Source organism: Carcharodon carcharias, chromosome 14 (assembly GCF_017639515.1).
Source record: "Carcharodon carcharias isolate sCarCar2 chromosome 14, sCarCar2.pri, whole genome shotgun sequence".
NCBI classification, from domain to species: Eukaryota; Metazoa; Chordata; class Chondrichthyes; order Lamniformes; family Lamnidae; genus Carcharodon; species Carcharodon carcharias.
This window is the reverse complement of record NC_054480.1, coordinates 119640497-119659707: the sequence shown is the minus strand read 5'-3', so window position 1 is coordinate 119659707 and position 19211 is coordinate 119640497. Positions and strand designations below refer to the sequence as shown.

General features: G+C 42.6%; 1 protein-coding gene across 2 annotated transcripts in view; it reads left to right on the top strand.

Moving 5' to 3' along the window:
* Positions 1–19211, top strand: part of adamts10 (ADAM metallopeptidase with thrombospondin type 1 motif, 10) — a 187651-nt gene that overhangs the window by 128557 nt on the left and 39883 nt on the right. For both annotated transcript variants that reach the window (XM_041205392.1, XM_041205393.1), the window contains 3 exons: positions 6273–6375; positions 8573–8706; positions 10559–10682. In XM_041205392.1, coding sequence (XP_041061326.1) covers positions 6273–6375; positions 8573–8706; positions 10559–10682 — 361 coding nt within the window. The remainder of the gene's footprint in view (positions 1–6272; positions 6376–8572; positions 8707–10558; positions 10683–19211) is intronic.

Sequence of the window (19211 nt, the reverse complement as noted above, 5' to 3'; positions counted from 1 at the left end):
TTATTCACTTACTGCGTTGACAGCACCAGTTCAGGTGTCAATCCCGCCTGGTTCATGAGTAAGAAATTTAGGGCACTGAGGTGCAAGTGTGACACAGACTTTGACGTGTGATGATTAAGATTTGATCTAGCAAGTCTGGTGGCTGAAGTGAGGCATTTGGAAAAAAATATATGAATTTGTACCTATTTTATATTATTATTTGTAGCTCTCGCACCGTGTTAAGTCAGATTAAATGTATTATAAGGACAAGAGTTTTACACCACATAATGCACAATATATTATTTTCTTAAGATGGAGCTGTGCACGCTTAAGAGAACAAAGTCACATTTTTGGTGATGTAAAACAGAAGCTCAGGTCATGCAGAGTTTAGTTGTCTTTTGATTAGAGAATATAAAGTGCTTGTCAGTTTTGGCTCAAGATCATAAGCACCCAGCATTAAGTAACTGGCTTTTTTTTGCTTTTTTTAAAGATTCTTTTGCATCTGCAGCAAAGTGTGCTGTCTGCAGTGTGATGTCTGCGCACTGAGGTGTCATTTTTAATATATTACTAGAACATCCTATGGTGCTGCTCTTGGTAAGTCAGGAACATTATATCATGTAAAGTGTAGGTGTGTGTCATTTTTAAGTTACACATTTTGGGGGTCTTTTTTGTTCTCTTTTACACTGGCTTTATTCTCTGGATTCCATATCATTGGTGAGCCTTTGCTTCCTAGGATTCCCGAAAATAGTTTTATTTGCTTTATTTTTTACCAGCTAGCTCTTGTTCAACAGACCTCAGTACCAGCAATGCAGCACTCATGAGGACCAATACTGCTTTTATTCTAGATGTGACAGTACATCAGCATTTGCCTTTTATGGACAACACCAATGTTAGATGACCATGTTGTACTCCTAAAGACAGTAATATAACTATATGAAAGCATTGTGGTCAGATGATACTGTAAATGCAGCCCTATACAAGGAAGGCTTCAGCTTGTAATGAGCTCTACATTTAAACATTTCAACATTTGCTGAGAAAACTATTTCCCATGGCAAGAGTGGAAAATTAATTTAAACACTGGATAAAAGGGAAGAAACAGTGAGTAGGCATTATGGGGAATTCTCAGAGTGTTGAAAGTGGACTTCACTATCCCACTTGTCCTGTTCTGAGACTGCTTCTGTTCGCTGTGTCCATTAATAATTGGAGATGGGGTTAGAGGAAATGTCATCGAAAGTTTTAGATAGGACGAATAGAAAATAGAAAAAGGTGGGACGGGAGTGCTAGATTTTATGGCCACCAGGGGTGGGTTCACGTTGGGGGCACCAGTAAAATGCCATGGGCGCTGTGTCTGCCACTTAGCCACCAGCCCCTGCCTCGCCACAATTTTATGAATGACGGGGGAGGCATCAGGAGACCAGCCCACTTCAGGGTCTCATCCTGCTGCTCCAAGGGTTTAACCAGTGGCAGAAGAAGCTCACACCAAGCATCCAACCCAGCAGCTTTCATTACACAGGCTGGCAGAGTGCAGAGGGCAGAGGAGCCTCCTTAAAGATCCTCTGAGCCCATCAGGGGTCCTTCTGAAGGTCTTCAACTCTTCCCTCACACCCCTGACCTGTCTAGTCCGGGTCCCCACCACCTGCAAACTCCCATGACCCGACCCCCCCGCCCCCCCCACCCCCACACCTCCTTTGCCGGGCCCTAGCCCTTCTGGCCCTATCAAATACCATCCTCACCCTGCACTTAACTTTGACTCCGGCTCCATGGTTCCTTGCTGTTGGGTGCTGGACACAGCCCCAGCTTTGGCCACCACTCTCCCTGGCACCAAAGAAATGCCAGCCATTTGATTGGCCAGCAGCTCTCAGACATGGGACTTCCTGCCCAGTTGGGGATGAAGTCTCACCTTAAACCAACCAACGACAAGATATCCATTAAATGGCTACAGGACAAGCCGACAAAGTGGGGGCAAGCTCACCGGGGTTTCAGGGACTCCAGCGTACTGTTAAATCTAGTTTGGGGGTTCATGTGCACAAGACAGTAAGAATAGCGCCACAAGCGGTTAAGGCCATAAAAAGCTAAAAGCATGCTAGGTTTTGAAACAAGAATATGAAAATTCAAGATGTAAAATGAACTTAGATAATATCTTAGTAAGGGTATGGTTGGAGTGTTGTGTGCAGTTTGGAGCTCCACAATGTAGGAAAAATGTTGAGCCATGGTAGACAGGGCACAGCACACATTGACTAGAATGCCGAAACAAAAACAGTATGACGGACTCGAAACATCAGCTCTGTTTCTGTCTCCACAGATGCTGTCAGGCCTGCTGAGTTTTTCCAGCATTTTCTGTTTTTGTTTCAGATTTCCAGCATCCGCAGTATTTTGCTATTATCTTATTTGACTAGAATGCTGCCTGATATGGAAAAAAAGGACTTCAAAATTTGGGGCTGCTTTCATTGGAACTGACCAAATAATGGGATTTGTTGGAGATATTTAAAATTATAAAAGAGTGGCACAGGCTGTTTCCAGTGATTGAAGGGTCTTGAGTGAAGAAATGTACTTACAAAATTAAGTGTAAAAGATTTGGGACAGAAAGCAGGAATAACCTTCTTACAGAATGGCTATTAAGGCTGCGAAATACACTACCTGAATTAATGATTGAAACAGAGTTCATATCAACGTTCAAGAAAGCTATAGGTGGTTAAATCAGTTATCAACAGGTGCATTCTTAAATGGAAATTGGAACTGATCCAGTTGAGCTACTCCCAATTGACCAGTTGAGCTGCTGGAGCAGGGTGACAGGTGGCACCAGGGCTATCTGATCCCTTTATATGGGCTGCACAGTCAGTATTTGTAATATAATTTCTAAATTCTTCTATGTACCCTATACAGACTGCATGATCTTGTCTTCCTTGGGGACCAATTACAGGCAATGTCCACAAGCTTTGGATTACTTCCTGATCCAGCATATACTGTACTTCTCTAATTCTCTACATCTTCCATAACACTGTGTAACACAGGGTCTGCATTCTAATGAACAGGGTTCGAAAGTCCTGTGCTGAGCTTGGGGGGATAAGCTCTTTTGCATATGGGTTAACTCAAGAGCACTGATCGACACCCTAACAATTTCTTCCTAGTTTACAGGTTCTGAGGAAATAACTGAGCTGCTAGTGATCCTGTATACTGCAGTATCTTTTTACTCTCAGACAAGAGGTCTATAATTTTTCTTTGCTTGACTTTCCTCCTGCCGTTCATCACCTCTTGACATTTCCTTATCATGTTCTGTGATTGTATGGTAGAGGAACATTGGGCTACATGCAGGTCATTGAAGCTTCACATATACTCCAAGGCAACTTCCCATCCAAGACAACCTCACATACATTGGCGCTCAAGGCATTTGCAACATCAGTTAAAAAAAAATCACAAGAATCCAGAGGTCTGCATAAATTAATTGATGGTGTTCAACAGGATTCTTTTGTAACAAACCCTCTCTAACACCAGCCCAGAATTCAAAAACTGAGCGTAGCACTAACTCTACACTCAGCATGTTTCCTGACCCTTTGTCCCCATTTCTACTTGCTCCTTGTCACTCATGCTGTGTGCTTTAACCAGTGCTCCCCCACTTAATCTCTCTGTCTAGTGGCACCAGAAGGACACGCTTGTAATAGTGCTTAAGGCAGAGTAAGTGGTGCTGCATATTGTAAAGTGGTACGCTCAGAACCTTCAGGGATTGCATCTAGCTGGCCCTTGGGGACACTAGTGGAAACACAATAATATGAAGTATTACAGTGGTATCAGTAGTACACCTCTTAGAACAATTGTGACCTGTCAATAACACGGAATGATATGATTTTTGTGCTATTTGCTAAGTTTGTGAATGATATTGTGAATGACAGAGTGCCTGAGTGAATACATTCACATGTATGACTAGGGGGAAGAAGAATAGGTTTTGAGTTGCTGTATACCCTCCTGCATAATCCTCTCCAATGGATCCACCAATTCTCATCCACTGTTTCCTCAAGATAAGTTTGTGGCTTGTGGTTGTGGGAACAATCTCTGTTTTCATCTCTGTCTTTTGTAATGCTCTTTTTAGTTAGAATCAGTCTTCACAGAGCATTCAAATCTCTGCTGGCTCTTTGTAGAAGCTAACCATTTTATCCTATTCCTCTGCCTTTTCTCAGACCATTTTAAAATTTTATTTTTCAATATTTGCCCATGTAAAAGCAATTATAGCTTCTGAGGTTTTAACATGAGGCATTTAGAGACATAGGGCTGAATTTTATGTGCCCCCAGTGGGTGTGTTTCCTGCAGGGGACATGTAAAACAGGGTGAGTGCCAATCCCACAACCTTCCCGCCCACCCCCAAGTTTGCCCCCATAATATGGGGGACAGGCGAGTTCCGAAATCGGCAGCCTGTCTACCATTTTTAAAGGAACAATTAAGGGTCAATTAGACTTGTTTCAAGCCAATTGAGCCTGATAATACGCTGCCCACACCATAAAACGTTTGACGTGGGCAGCAGGGTGGGACTGGGAAGCCCAATTTTTCATGCCAGGTCATAAAAGGGTGGAAAGGAAAGTCGGGGTCGCTCTTAAGCGGCTGCCCTTTGCCGATGGCAGAGTGTGTTCCCCCCCCACTATAGTTGAACCCCCTTCCTTCTTACTTGTTCCCTCCCTTAACCCCCACTGTCCCTCCTCGTAACCTATGCAAACCCTCCTGCCCCAAGACCCTGGATGTACCTGCTCCTGGGATCCAAGGCATTGGGGTCCTTTCTTCACCAACAAGCCTGGCAGTGGCTACTGGCACCTTCCTGGTACTACCAGGATTGATGGAGCTGCCAGCCAATCGGATTGGCCGGCAGCTTCAGAGGGTGGTGACTTAATCTGCCCCACGGTGCTTTATGGCTGTGGGCAGGTCGGTGCAGGTCCGTGCCTCCATATTATTCAGCCCACAGTGTGCAAGGAGAATCGTGTGTGGACCAGACCAGTTAAGGGTGACAAGTTCCCATTCTTGAAGGGCATTAGTGAACCAGTCGTTTTTAACTAATCCATCAATTAGCAGATTTCTTTTTAAGCTCACTATTACAACCTGCTATGGTGGAATTCAAGCTCATTACCTCTGGACTAATAGTCCACTGTTATAACCACTAGGCTACTATACCTCATATTGGAGAACTGGGACCACATCAATAAATCCAAGAAGAAATTAAAATAAGCGGAGAAATAGGAGAGAATTAGAGATAAAGACAAGGGGACAGTTGTAGGAAAAGAAAGGCACAAATTATTTTCTATCTTTTGTCTGTGTGTAAAACCACAGGAGATCAACTATATTGTGCAAAACATTGTGCATTACATAGGAAAACACTTCTATTATAAAACATTGTATCCCCTGACTTACTGTGAGCAACACCATAGTAATGTAGGCAGGGGTTTACCACTTCTGTGCTCCCAGCCCTTGATTTTCCACCATTTCACTTCAATGGGCAGTAACCTGTAGGCTGGCAAACACAGAATTGGAAAATCCAAGCCATAGTTTTCTTTTAAACAGCAATGTTTGTACAACTTTAATTCTTACCCAGTAAGAATGTGCAATTAGTTGATAAACTGTAAAACATTACTGATTAGAAAGTATGCTTAACATTTCATCCAAATTGTATGTTTAAGGAGCTAACTAATATTGTTACATTAATTTGTAGGCTCTTATATGCAACTTAAATATCTAATTTTATCCAGCTACAATTTTATATCCAGTTACAATTACATGGAATTTTTTTTTAAATTGTAAAATTTTATTTTACAACTTTTAATTATATGAAATCAGAGTCCAACGACTCGTTGTTACAAAGGTTATGTGGCTGTCCATTAAGTTTTCAGGTTATTTTACTGCCTGTCACGCCATGTTAACCATGGAAGGAATGTATTGATTCTTTACAGTTCCTCTGTTAAGATGAAACAATTTCCAAAGCAACAGCCACCATTCAATTTGAGGAAATATAAGGTCAACAAAATTATATAAGCTATGCCAAAATTTAAGAAAGCAAGCTGAATGAAAATTTTTAAACCACCCAGTCACAGAACATCAAACTTTGGCAAGTGCTATACACTCAACAATGTCAAATGTTAGTCAATTTACAGCAGACTTCCAGTTATGATTTTTTTCAACTTATTCCCAATCAAGTGAGAGTAATTGCAATTTAAAATGGAAAGGGAAGTATGTTATAAGTTAGCTTGGTTTTCTCCTTGACTTTTGAATTTTGCATTCTGACATTGCTTTGCCTTGTTTTCTTTCCCGGCTTTATGTAGGACTGTCCACCAGGGTCTCAGGACTTCAGGGAAAAGCAGTGTGCAGAATTTAACAAAATAGCATTTCGTGGGAAGTATTACGACTGGAAGCCATATAATGGAGGTAAGATTAGCCTCAACATGTACAAATACCACATTCGTAACCTGCTTCATGCATCAATATTCCTAATGTTGTCCAAAAGGAGCCTAGAGCTTCCTCATTGTAGCTATTCATTGACACTAGTAGTGTGGTTGGGTTAACCTAGGCTCCTGGTCCAGAGCAAGTTGCTTGCATAAGTTTTCCAAGCACATTCTTCTGAGGGATTGGGGTCTTGACAAGTTCAAATGGGAAAACCTGGGTTAACAGCTGTCAATTTGGCAACTGTCGTTTCTGAGTGGCCCTTAGTATTCTGGCCATCCTTAATTCTTCTTCATGTTCCTCCTCTTTCTCCTCAAAACACAAATGGAGGAGAGGGCATTTTTGGAGATGGGGCACTTGGGCCAGGTTCCAAAAATCAAGGTTTCAGCCCGTAGAGCAATATTCTAGCTTTTACCAATTTTCGGGTGGACAAATCTGCAAATCAAATTATTTGAAAATAAACAATTGCCTAAACTCGGAAGTTCATCAAAATGGCCACCTGCAGTACTTTTTTAAAATTAATATTTTTTTAATTCTTTCATGGGATGTGGGCATCGTTGGCTAGGTCAGCATTTATTGCCCATCTGTAATTGCCCTTGAGAAGGTGGTGGTGAGCCATCTTCTTAGCCACTGCAGGCAATGTGGTGTAGACAGACCTACAGTGCTGTTAGGAAGAGACTTCCAGGATTTTGATCCAGTGACAGTGAAGGAACAGCGATGTTGTTTCAACTCAGGATGGTGTGTGGCTTGGAGGGGAACTTGCTGGTGACGGTGGTGTTTCCATGCATTTGCTGCCCTTGTCCTTCTAGGTAGTAGAGGTCACAGGTTTGGACCATGCTGTTGAAGGAGCCTTGCTGAGTTGCTGCAGTGCATCTTGTAGATGGTACTCACTGCTGTCGCTGTGCTTCGGTGGTAAAGTGGTGAATATTTAAGGTGGTGGATGGGGTGCCAGTCGAGCGGGTTGCTTTGTCCTGGATAGTGTTGAGCTTCTTGAGTGTTGATGGAGCTGTACTCATCACAGCAAGTGGAGAGCTTTGGTTTCCTAACACCGCTACCAACCTGCAATACCACGTGTTGCTTTTTAAGAGGCAGGGTCTGGGTGTCGGGGGTTTGTATATTCAATGTTCCACATTTATTCACTGAGGTGAACATTCATTAAGTGCTGCAAGCTGCTGATATTAGAGGGAAAGGAAAATGGCAAACTTAATGACCCAACCATGAATCGACAAAAGGCTTCTCCGTCACATTTTCCTCACATTACCACCCTGAAACTCTCAATAGTTCAGCCAGACTTCCCAATAGCCCACAGTTTTAAAAACGTTTTGGGACGAACATGATGGCTAATTACCCCTCATTAGTTGCCGTGGGAAGTTGGTGGTGAGGCCCCTTCTTAGCCTGATATAGCCAAGTGACTTGCTGTATAGACAATTAAAAGGGCAGTTAAGAGTCTGCCCATTGGTGTGTGGACATATGGGATGGTCCAGGTTAAATAGGCAGGTTTCCTTCCTTATAAGGCATTAATGAACCGGTTGGGTTTTTTAAGACAATTCAAGAGCTTCACGGTTACTTTTTGCTAATATCAGTTTTTGCAGACTTTTTAAAAATTGGATTCAAATTCTCAGAATGCCATCGTGGGATTGGAGCTTAAAATCTCTGCATTAATGCTTCTGGCCTCTTGGTAATTAATATATAATATGCTGTGCTCTGGAAATTTTTATTTAGTCATTCTTATGATGTGGACATCTCTGGCATAACTGGCATTTATAGCCTAACACTAGTTGCAATGGTAAAATGGTGGCGAGCCACCTTCTTAGTAACAATTTGATGCGACTTGGTGGCTTGTTAGGCTATTTGAAAGGACAGTTAGGAGTCAACCACTTTGGTGTGGGGCTGCAGTCAAGTATAAGCCAAACTGATCAGGTTTCCTTCTCTCAAGGACATTGGAGAATCAGTTAGATTTTTACAGTGATCCAACTGTTTCATGACCATTTGTGCCAGCTTTTAAACTCGATTCAAATTGGCATGGTAGAATTTGAATTCCCATTCTCAGAATTATTAATTCAGAACCGCACTTACATACCCCCTAAAATTTCTACATTTCTATAAGTAATTTAGCTACACTGATTTTCTTTCCTTCATCTTCTGCATGGAAAATGGTTCCAGTTTCTTGTTTTGAATACAGGTGGTGTGAAGCCCTGTGCTTTGAACTGTCTAGCCGTAGGCTTCAATTTTTACACTGAACGTGCTTCAGCTGTGGTGGATGGAACTTTGTGTCGTATGGACTCACTTGACATATGTGTCAATGGAGAATGTAAGGTATGATACAAGCCTGTTTCTCAGACGCATGACGACAATTAACAAGTTGCTCAACTAACTCCAGTTTCGTTTATTTCAACGACTGAATATAGAATTTCTGTGGAGCTTTTAATTTTATGAAGTGAAGTTAAAAAAAAAATGCTACTAACTTAATTGAAGATTAAAAGTCCAAGCTGCTGTATACTTACTTTTTGGCCAATTTCAAATAAGGCCCAAATTTTCACCATGACAGAGAGAAAATGGTAGAAGCGGCGAAATCATAAGTCCCGCCCCCGAATACAGCACTCCTCATTTTCATGGGGGAGGGGCATGTTTCGTGCTTGTGCGGTTTAGGAGGGCAGCTGACCATTTCAATCATTAGCTGCATCCACTGATGTGGGATTTTGGTAGGCCAGGAGTGTGAAACCTGAAGTGTGCAGATTAGACCAGGTAAGAGCAGGTCTGAACTTTGTGGATTCATTTGGATAGCCAGGGTACCCCTTTGGAGAGGTACAGTACCTCTTTGGATCTTGTCCTAGGACACTTTTGGTGGAGGTCAGGTCCCTTTCGGATATGTTAGGTGCCCTTTGGAATTGTTAACAGTAGACGTAAATGTATGTGAAAGACGCATAAACTCATTACTGTCAAGCTTATTGGAACTGTCAACAGACCTGTCAAAATCATCTGTCAGATCTGTCAGAAGCACCTGTCAAAGGGATTTATCAAAACTGTCAAAGGGAGCTGCCAAAACTGCCTGTCATAGGGAGCTGTCAAAATTGTCAAGGTATTTAAAAGTTCTGCCCTTCAAATCTTTGAAAAAAATGTTGTGTTTTTTTTAAATCTTAGCTTGCTTTCTCACTCTGTCTTTCTGTCGAAGTGTCAGATAAGTGAAATGGGTTTTAGAAAATAAACTGACTCTTAAAAAAAAATTTTCTAATATATTTTCTCAGCTTTTGTTCTTTCAAACCTTGACAAAGAATCAATGAAGCAAAACTTAGATACAAATAAAGGATTTTCACAAGGAGCAACGTGACAAAAATGATGCGTTATGTTGTCTTGCTAGTTGAAATTTTAAGCCTTAAAGAGAGCTTAGAAGCCAGCTAAAATCAAAAGTCTTGAATCAAGCCCACCCCAACACAACATACACAGGTTTGTTGACTTGGTACCCCTGGTAACAATGTTTGAGAAGTATTCACTGGCTAGGATTCTCCTCCTTGAGGAAGAGTTTGGTGGGGTGGGACTTCTGTCTGATGCTTCAAATCAAGGATGTTGCTGCAGTAAGTGAAGAATTGGTGATTGAGGTTATGGCACACAAGCTCCCTGAAAATTGGAACCACAGGAGCCATAGCCAACCTTGCTGAAGACTGGATCCTTGAACAGATAATTGTTTGGTTCCAGGAGGAGGAGGGTGACAACACTGCAAGGCCCCTCCCCTTCTGTTACTGCCACATCCCGGGGCTGACTAACACCTTCTCCTGGAAGTCCTGGGATCTAAGTGGCAAGATGGGCAGTGGCGGGGAGATCTCTCATTCCCTTGTTCTCTACCATATCCCATCCAAAATTAGGTCACATTGTGGATCAGCCAGAATTTTCATATCTAATTTGTATATATGCATATTTTGTTATTGGTTTAGTTTGATTCATAGGTTTTTTTTTGAATATGTATTAAACATTAAAAGTTAGCATTTCTGCAGGATATCAAAGATTATTTTATTTGCATTAGGGCAGTTGGAGTGTTTCGCTAAAAAGGACATCAGTTTGTTTGAAAATTTCAAAAGGAATTGGTTAAAATATCTGAACATAACAGAGGTATTTTTATAAAACTCTGGTTTTAACAGAATAATCTAATGTTTTGCTCTTCCTACCCATGTAGCATGTGGGCTGCGATCATACCTTGGGTTCAGATGTAAAGGAGGATCGCTGTCGAGTCTGTGGCGGTGATGGGAGCACTTGTGAAACCATAGAAGGAATTTTTAATAGCTCCAGTCCTCAGGGGGGTAAGACAAATCTAATTAAATCTTGTGACTAATGCCTACAGGAGGCGCTATAATTGCATTGCCTAAGGTAGGGCCAAAGGTATCCAAAGGAACTTATTTATATTTCCCTGTCCTCTACAGTTCCTGCACGTATTGCTCCCCTCTCAGCACAGCTGAGTATAACTCTGAGATTCCATTGGAGCAGTACGGTGACTGACTCTGTTGCACTACTACCATTTGAATAATGGTAGTACTATTTAAATAAGTGGCCCCAACACCAGAATGTGGAATGGGATCACTGTCAGATCAAAAGCAATGGGTGGTAGTTCTGATCCCTGTTAAATTTGCTGACTCTCTGGGAGCAATTGTAACACCCCTCCCATCCACTCCATCCCAAAAAGGGTAGGAGAGAATTGGGGCAGTAGGGAAGCTTAAATCATCATTTTTGGAAAACCCAAGTTCAACACTCTGAGAACACATGTGCTTTCATTTTAATCACAGGAGGGTTTGGGGATTCTGAGTTATTTGCTCTGAAGGGGCAGGTCTTTGTTTAGAACATTCAAAAGCAACTCCTTCCCTGATATTTTCACAATGATTTGACTTTAATGCTTCCTGCGTGGATTTCCCAGGGTTCGGGAAACCTGTGCAGTTAAAGGAAGGCAGGAGCAGCAGTAAATGTTTTTTAAAAGGTAAAAGTTTTTTTAAAAGCACTGCTTGTGGGACAGGAGGACTGGCAGTGCTTCCCTAGCCCCTGAAGTAAATCTTCTGCCACAATCAGTCCATGCTGCCCCCCACCCCCACTGTTCTATGTAGTGACTGATATGGCTTCTGTTCTCAAGCCTTTCTACACTAAAGATGGCATCAGAGGTCTCATGACTATGGCAAGCCTATGGCCACATTGCACAAAGGCACTTCTCCAAACATTCCCCTTTCCATAAAAGGAAAATATCTGTAACTACTACCATTTACAGTTGCAAGTCAGGCACATACATGGTCTGTAATGAAAATCATCACACAGGTACAGCCACTTTCCCTACACATGCATTGCACACATAGGGGTGAATATTTCCTATGGGGGGTGGGCTGTTCAGGACCGGGCGCAGGGGGATGCAGAACCAATTGCCGTCCACAAATGGCTGCGCGCCACCATTTTACATGTAACACGCGGCGGTAATGCTCAGCGTTACCTGTGCAGGCGGGTGGAGGAGGGAGAGTCGGGGCCTGGGCTCTTTCGCGCATGCACGCAAAAGAGCACAGCAATCTCCCTGAGGCACAGAGATTAAGTAGATAATAAAACTTTTTCATAAATAAAGTAAAAAAATTACTTAAACATGTCCCCACATGGGACAGTGTCACATGAGTTGGGACATGTTTGTGAAGTGTGGAAAATTTATTTCATTATTTTTATAAAACCTTTAGGAAACCTCATCCTGCTCTTCACCTGCCCGCCAACCTTAAGGTTGGGCAGGCAGCGTTATTAACAAGCTAAATTACCTTTTTAATGGCCTTAATAGGCCCGCCAAACGAGACATCGAAATGACGTGCGATGACATCAGGACATGCCTGACATCATCGCACATCAATTTACGCATCGGCATGTCGGGCCCACCCCCACACGCCGACGGCAATATTCTGCCCATAATCTTTAAAGCATTCAGGTCTTCTAATGGTACATAAGGAGGTTGTTATTGGCTGTTCATATGGTGTCAGAGATGTACATGGTAACTTGTGGGTTGAAGCAGAAGATGTGGGCAGGGTTCTCCATGAGTATTTCATTAAGGAGAGGGATGATACAGACATTCAAGTTAATGAGGAGGAGTGTGAAATATTAGATACAATAAGTATATTGAGAGAGGAAGTGCTGCAGGGACTGGCATCCTTGCAGGCAGATAATTCACCAGGGCCAGATGGACTGTATCCCAAGCTGTTGAAGGAAGCCAGGGAGGAAATAACGGATGCTCCTAGGATCATTATCTAATCCTCACTAGATACAGGCGAGGTCCCAGAGGATTGGAGGTCAGTGAATGTTGTACCTTTATTTAAAAAGGGTGCAAGGGATAGGCTAGAAAAATTATAGGCTGGTCAGTCTGACTTCAGTGGTGGGCAAATTATTGGTAACAATTCTGAGAGACAGGATAAATTGTCACTTAGAAAGGTACAGATTGATCAAGGATAGGCATACATAGTTTTGTTCAGGGAAGATTGTATTTTACTAACTTAACAGAATTTTTTGAGGAAGTAACAAGGAGGATTGATAAGGGTGGATGTTGTCTACATGGATTTCAGTAAGGCACTTGACAAAGTCCCGCATGGCAGGTTGACTAGTGAGAAAGTGGAAAATGAGATCTCATGGGATACAGGTTTGATCCAAAATTTGCTCAGCAACAGGAAACTTTTTCATCTAGATGGTGGTGGGTGTCTGGAATTCACTGCCTAAGTTGGTGGTTGAGGCAGTAACGCTCAACTCATTTAAAAGGTTCCTGGATCTGCATCTTGAGTGCTGTAACCAGCAAGGCTACAGACCAGGTGCTGGAAAGTGGAAATAAAATCAGTGGCTGGTTTCTTTTTTCTCTTTTTGGCTGGCACAGAAATGATGGCCTGTTTCTGCACCGTAACTTTTCTATGGTTCTATGATCTGCTCATTCCTGGAGTGATTTTGCCTCTCCAGGGAATCCCGTTACGGCAAGTGTTGCTGCTGATCCATTGCCTTTGTTGGGGAACAGTTGACCTCTGGGACTGATGGTTGTTCAGTTCTTTGTGTGGTTGGTGAACTCACATCTTCCTCATCAGCTTTCTGTGAAGGAGCAGCTTCTCCAGTTGTATGTATATGTCTGCGGTTACAACGATATATCTGGTTGTTCGTTTTCACCACATGCGATTGAGGTGACAACTTCTCTACACAGGTCCCAAATTGCCAAGTGGGCTGACATTTCTTGAGAGTGTTGAATGTTTGCACTCTGACTGGCTGTCCAATTCTCAGCTCTGGCAATGATCTGGCAGCATTATCAAAGGGAAATTTAGCTTTCTGTCATTTCACTTTTATTTTGTCACTCACTCCTGTTACTACTTCCAGCTTCAGTAGAGTTTAAGCCACTGGAAGAGAAGTTTGGATGCAGCGTGACATTAGTCGTTGAACTGGACTACTTTCCATTTCAGTAGGTGTGTTTCTCCACTCTATGATTGCATTGTACACATCTGTGCTGGATGTACTCAACTTTTTGATGATCCCTTTGGCAATTTTCACAGCTGCCTCAGTCTTTCCATTTGTCTGGGGATAGTGTGGAGATGATATGTGGTGCTCAATTTCCCAATCATTTACAAAATGCCTGAATTCTTCACTCACGAACTGAGGGCCATTGTTGTGCATCATAGCGTCAGGAATGCCATAATGATTGAAGTGTGCTGATAGCCATGGATGTCAGTTTTTTCTACCTCCCAGTAGTCTGAATAGTAGTTAATGGTGACGAGATAGCCAGTTCCATAGAGAGTGAAGAGGTCTATTCCAAGCTTCATCCATGGCCTGTCTGGGATATCATGAGTCATGAGCAGCTTTTTATGTTTAGCTTGATGTTCATTACAAGCACCGCACTGTCTGACAAGGTCCTTGACCTCATTCTTCATGTTTGGTCAGTAGAACACATCTCTTTCCTTCCTCAGACTAGATTCAATTCCTTGATGCCTTGCACGGATGTACTTCAGCATCTCTTTTCTCATCTCCTTAGGTATGATGACTCTATTCCTTTGTACAAGACGCCATATTGGGCAAGCACTTCATCATCCCAGTATGCCAATACTCTTTCATAGCAACAAGTGTGTCCTTGATGGTTTCCAGCCATCCTTTCATCACTACTTCCTGTAGCACTTGAAGAGTTGCATCTCGTTGTGTAGTTTGCTTGATCTCAGTAAGACACTTGTCTGTCAGATTCAATGTCCCTATTGGGTTGATGACTTCCAGAGCATGCCGTGCTGTTGCTTCTCATTGAATCTGGAAGATTTCACACTCTGTACTAGCATCAGCATCTTTCTTCAAAGGGAGCACAGCTCTTGACAGCATGTTGGCAATGTACGCAGGCTTTCCCCTGCTTGTACTTCACTTCCAAATGACATCTCTGCAAACAAAGCAACTTCCTTTGCAGAGGCTTTGGGGCAGATAGAAGTGGTTTGAGAAATATGTTTTGAAATGGCTTGTGGTCAGATTGTCTGGTCACTTTGTCTTTCTCAAGCAGTTACTGATGAAAACTCTCACAAGCAAAGACAAATAGCCAGACATTCTTTCACAGTCTGTGCATAGCATTGTTCAGTTTGCATTAATGCCCAGGATGCAAATACAACTAGTTGTCCTTGCTGCATGAGGGTTGCTCCAAGTCCTGCTTTGCTGGCATCACAACTGTCGAGTGTTTTCATTGTTTACGTGGTAGTACCTCAGCATTGGCAAGGTCGTTTCTAGTTGTTTGATGTGAGTGAAAGCTGCTTCTTGTGCTGTGCACCAATACCATTGAACATCCTTTGCACTGAACTTGCATAGAGGTTCACACTCAGATGACAAATTGGGTAAGAACTTTGCTAGGTAGTTCTCAAATCCAACAAATTGTTGCACCGCCTTCACATCTGTTGGTTGCTGCATCTCTGCAACTGCTCTCACCTTATCAGGATCAGGGCAAACTCCTTTCACTGTCAGTACATGACCTATGTACTTGACTTCAGTCATCTTCAGTTGCAGTTTTTTCTTGTTCAGCTACAGGTTATCTGGCGAGCTCTCGCTAGCAGCCTCACTAGATTCTGATCACAATCTGTGATAGCTTCTTCCATCATTTCTCCACATCCCTCGATGAGCAGATCATCCATGATCGCTTCTGTTCCTGGAAGATCACTAACTATCTCATGTTGTTGGTGTTGATACTTTTTCAGAGCAGTGGAAATGCCAAATGGCATGTCCAACCAACTGTAACTCCCAAATGGTGTCCAGAACATAGTCAGGAAACTGCTACTTTCATCTGACTTCACTTGCCAGAATCCAGTCTTTGCATCTAGAGTAGTAAAGACGTTTGCTTAGCAAGTTATGGCAACATTTCTTTAATGGTTGACATGTGGAAGTGAGATCCCTTCAAAGCTTTATTGAGGTCCTTTGGATCTATGCACACTCTCAGCTTTCCAGGTTGTTTCACTGCTACCATGCTGTCAATCCAGTTTGTATTAGGTGTCACTTTCTTGATACTCCCAGCTTTTCAAGTTCCTCGATTTGTCTTCTCCGGACTTGAGAAGACGCTGAGTTGGTCTCACGCTCTCATCTAAATCAAGATGATATTCACATGGAAGACATCTGAGACCCATGAAAACATCTTGGTAATTTTTCAGGATTTGTTCAGCAGACAATGGCTTTGTGCCGTGCGAAGCACTGCAAATCTCTTCTGGTACTTTGTGGGTTAACAACCCAAGCTTTTGACGATGTCACTTGTTTCAGCTGAGATCAGTGAATTTTGCTTAGTGTCTACTTTTTGGGACTGTAGATGTTCTTTCTTCTTATTGCATAGTTTGTCCTTTTGGGATGAGCATTGTTCCACCAAATAGTCTCAACTTTACTTTGGACAGCTTCATTTTCAGGTCACCCCTTTGAGCAACTTCACACATGCTGCTGCATATTAACTGGATGTTCTCCTTCTGTAGTCATCATTCCAACAGGCACAAACCATTTTTTTCCTTGAGACTTGAGAGTGCCAACCTGTTCTCTCCATTGTTTTGTGCTTGGAAGGCCTGAACTCCCTCTCAGCAGATTGCAAAGCCTCATTGGTTCTCCCAACAATACCCTGCAGCTGATGATTGAACCACTTAAAGCTTCTGCACATATCAATAGCTTTCTTGAGAGTAAGTGTCTCTTCTCTCAGCAGATGTGCTCTCACGGCAGGATCTCTTGTTCCTAAGACAATCCTATCTCTGATCAGATCATCCTCCAGTTGCTCAAACTCACAAGATTCCACTAGGCATCTCAATGCAATCATGTACTGATCAGTGTTCTCCTTCTCGTCCTGAGCTCTGGTGTTGAACACATAATGTTCATAAATAACATTAGTAAAGAGCTCAAAGTGGGTCCTTAAGGCCTCCAAAGTTTCACAAGATTGGCTTTTCTGCTCCTGAGTGAGCAAGCAACCGTTGTGCCTTCCTACCTGCTTCCCGATCCTAAGTAGACGTTTCTATGCTGGTGCTTGCAGGGTATAGAGTACATGACAAACATGTGATGGGGCTCCTTCCTGCTCCTCTCTGGTGATAGTAACCTCGTCTCGGAAGAAAAATGATACGTGCGTTAGCACAGGGAATGCGGGCAATGGCTGTGTATTTGTTAGTGGGGAGGTGTGACTGCCTGTTAGTTGATTGGGTATGAAGGACTAATAAGAAGACAATGTTGAAAAAAACCATTATTTTGTTGTGCTATCATAAGGCCACAAAACTCTCTCAGTGACTTCCTATGCATCCCTCCCAATGACTTGGAGCACTTGCTTCTCATGTTGTTTCAGGGAGCGTAGATTAGGTGGTCTGCCACCAGTGTGAGTTCTTTCAAAGGATGTGGCAGCCACCACCTGTGAAAACAGGCAACTTATACTGTCAGCTTTATATGTAATACAAGGCAGCTCTATGCTTTATGTTTATCAAAAGCTGGTACATACAAACATACGAACAAGGAGCAGGAGTAGGCTATTCAGCCCCTCGAGCCTGCTCCGCCATTTAATAAGATCATGGCTGATCTGATAGTAACCTGAAATCTGCATTCCACTTACTTCCGATAACCTATCACTCCCTTACTTACCAAAAATCTGTCCACCTCTGCCTTAAATACATTCAAAGATTCTGCTTCACCACCTTTTCAGGAAGAGAGTTCCAAAGACTTTCAACCCTCTGAGTGAAAAAGTTTCACCTCATCGCTGTTTTAAATGGGCCACCCCTTATTTTTAAACAGTGACCCCTAGTTCTAGATTCTTCCACAAGAGGAAACATCCTCTCCACATCCACCCTGTCAAGGCCCCCTCAGATCTTATATGTTTCAATCAAGTTGCCTATTATTCTTTTAAACTTCAATGGATACAAGCCTAGTCTATCAAACTTTCCATATAGGACAACCTACCCATTCCAGGGGCAGAATTTTGCCCTTGATGGGCGCAGCAGGCAGGCAGCCGATCGCCGCCTCCAAAACGGGCCCCGCCGCCATTTTAAGTGGGAGGACCTTAATTGGCCCACCCAGCGGGCCGCCCGATGGGAAGCGCTATGCGCTTCCTGTGTGGGGTGGGAGGGATTCCCCAACTGTCAGAGTGCACTCTTTCATACATGAAAATGTCACACGAGATGGGACATGTTAATGAAATAAACAAAAACTTTATTAAACGTTTTTAAAACCGCTATCAAACCTCATCCTGCCACTGGATGAGGTTTGCAAAAAAAATCACCTATCCATTGGGTCCATGCGCTGAGCCGAAGTTCGCACGGGCCCCTCAAAATCATCAACGATTGGCAAGTTAAGGGCCTTATCGAGGCCTTTAATTAATGGCGGGCATGTGTCCTGCTGCATAGAGCGCCAGCCAAAATATCGCGTGCCACCCGCACGTCAGCCAGAAGATTCTGTCCTAGGTGTTAGTCTGGTAAACCTTCTCTGAGCTGCTTTCAAAGTATTTATATCCTTCCTAAAATAAGGTGACAAATACTATACACAGTACTCCAAATGTGGCCTCACCAGTGCCCTGTACTACTGAAGAATAACCTCCCTACTTTTGTATTCAATTCCCCTCACAATAAATGATAACATTCTATTAGCTTTCCTATTTACTTGCTGTCCTTGCTCACTAGCCTTTGTGATTCATGCACTAGGACACCCAGATCCTTCTGCACCTCAGAGTTCTGCAATCTCTCACTAATTAGATAATATGCTTCTGTTTTATTCTTCCTGCCAAAATGGACAATTTCATGTTTTCCCACATTATACTCCATCTGCCAGATCTTTGCCCACTCACTTAACCTATCTATATCCCTTTGTAGCCTCCTTATGTCCTCTTCACAAATTACTTTCCTACCTATCTTTCTGTCATCAGCAAATTTGGCAACCATCCCTTCAATCCCTTCATCTAAGTTATTTATATAAATTGTAAATATTTGAGGTCCCAGCACTGATCCCTCTGGCACGCCACTCATTACATCTTGCCAACCTGAAAAAGACCCATTTATGCTTACTCTGTGCTTCTTGTTAGCCAGCCAATCTTCTATCCATGCTGAGGTGTTATCCCCTACGCCATGAGCTTTTATTTTCCGCAATAACCTTTGATGTGATACTTTATTAAATGCCTTCTGAAAATCTAAGTATAGTATATCCACCGGTTCTCCTTTATCCACAGCACATGTTACTTCTTCAAAGAACTCCAATAAGTTGGTTAAACAATATTTCCCTTTCACAAAACCATGTTAACTCTGCCTGATGTCCTTGAGCTGATCCAAATGCCTTGCTATAACTTTAGTAATAGCTTCTAACATTTTCCCTACGACAGATGTTAAGCTAACTGGCCTGTAATTTCC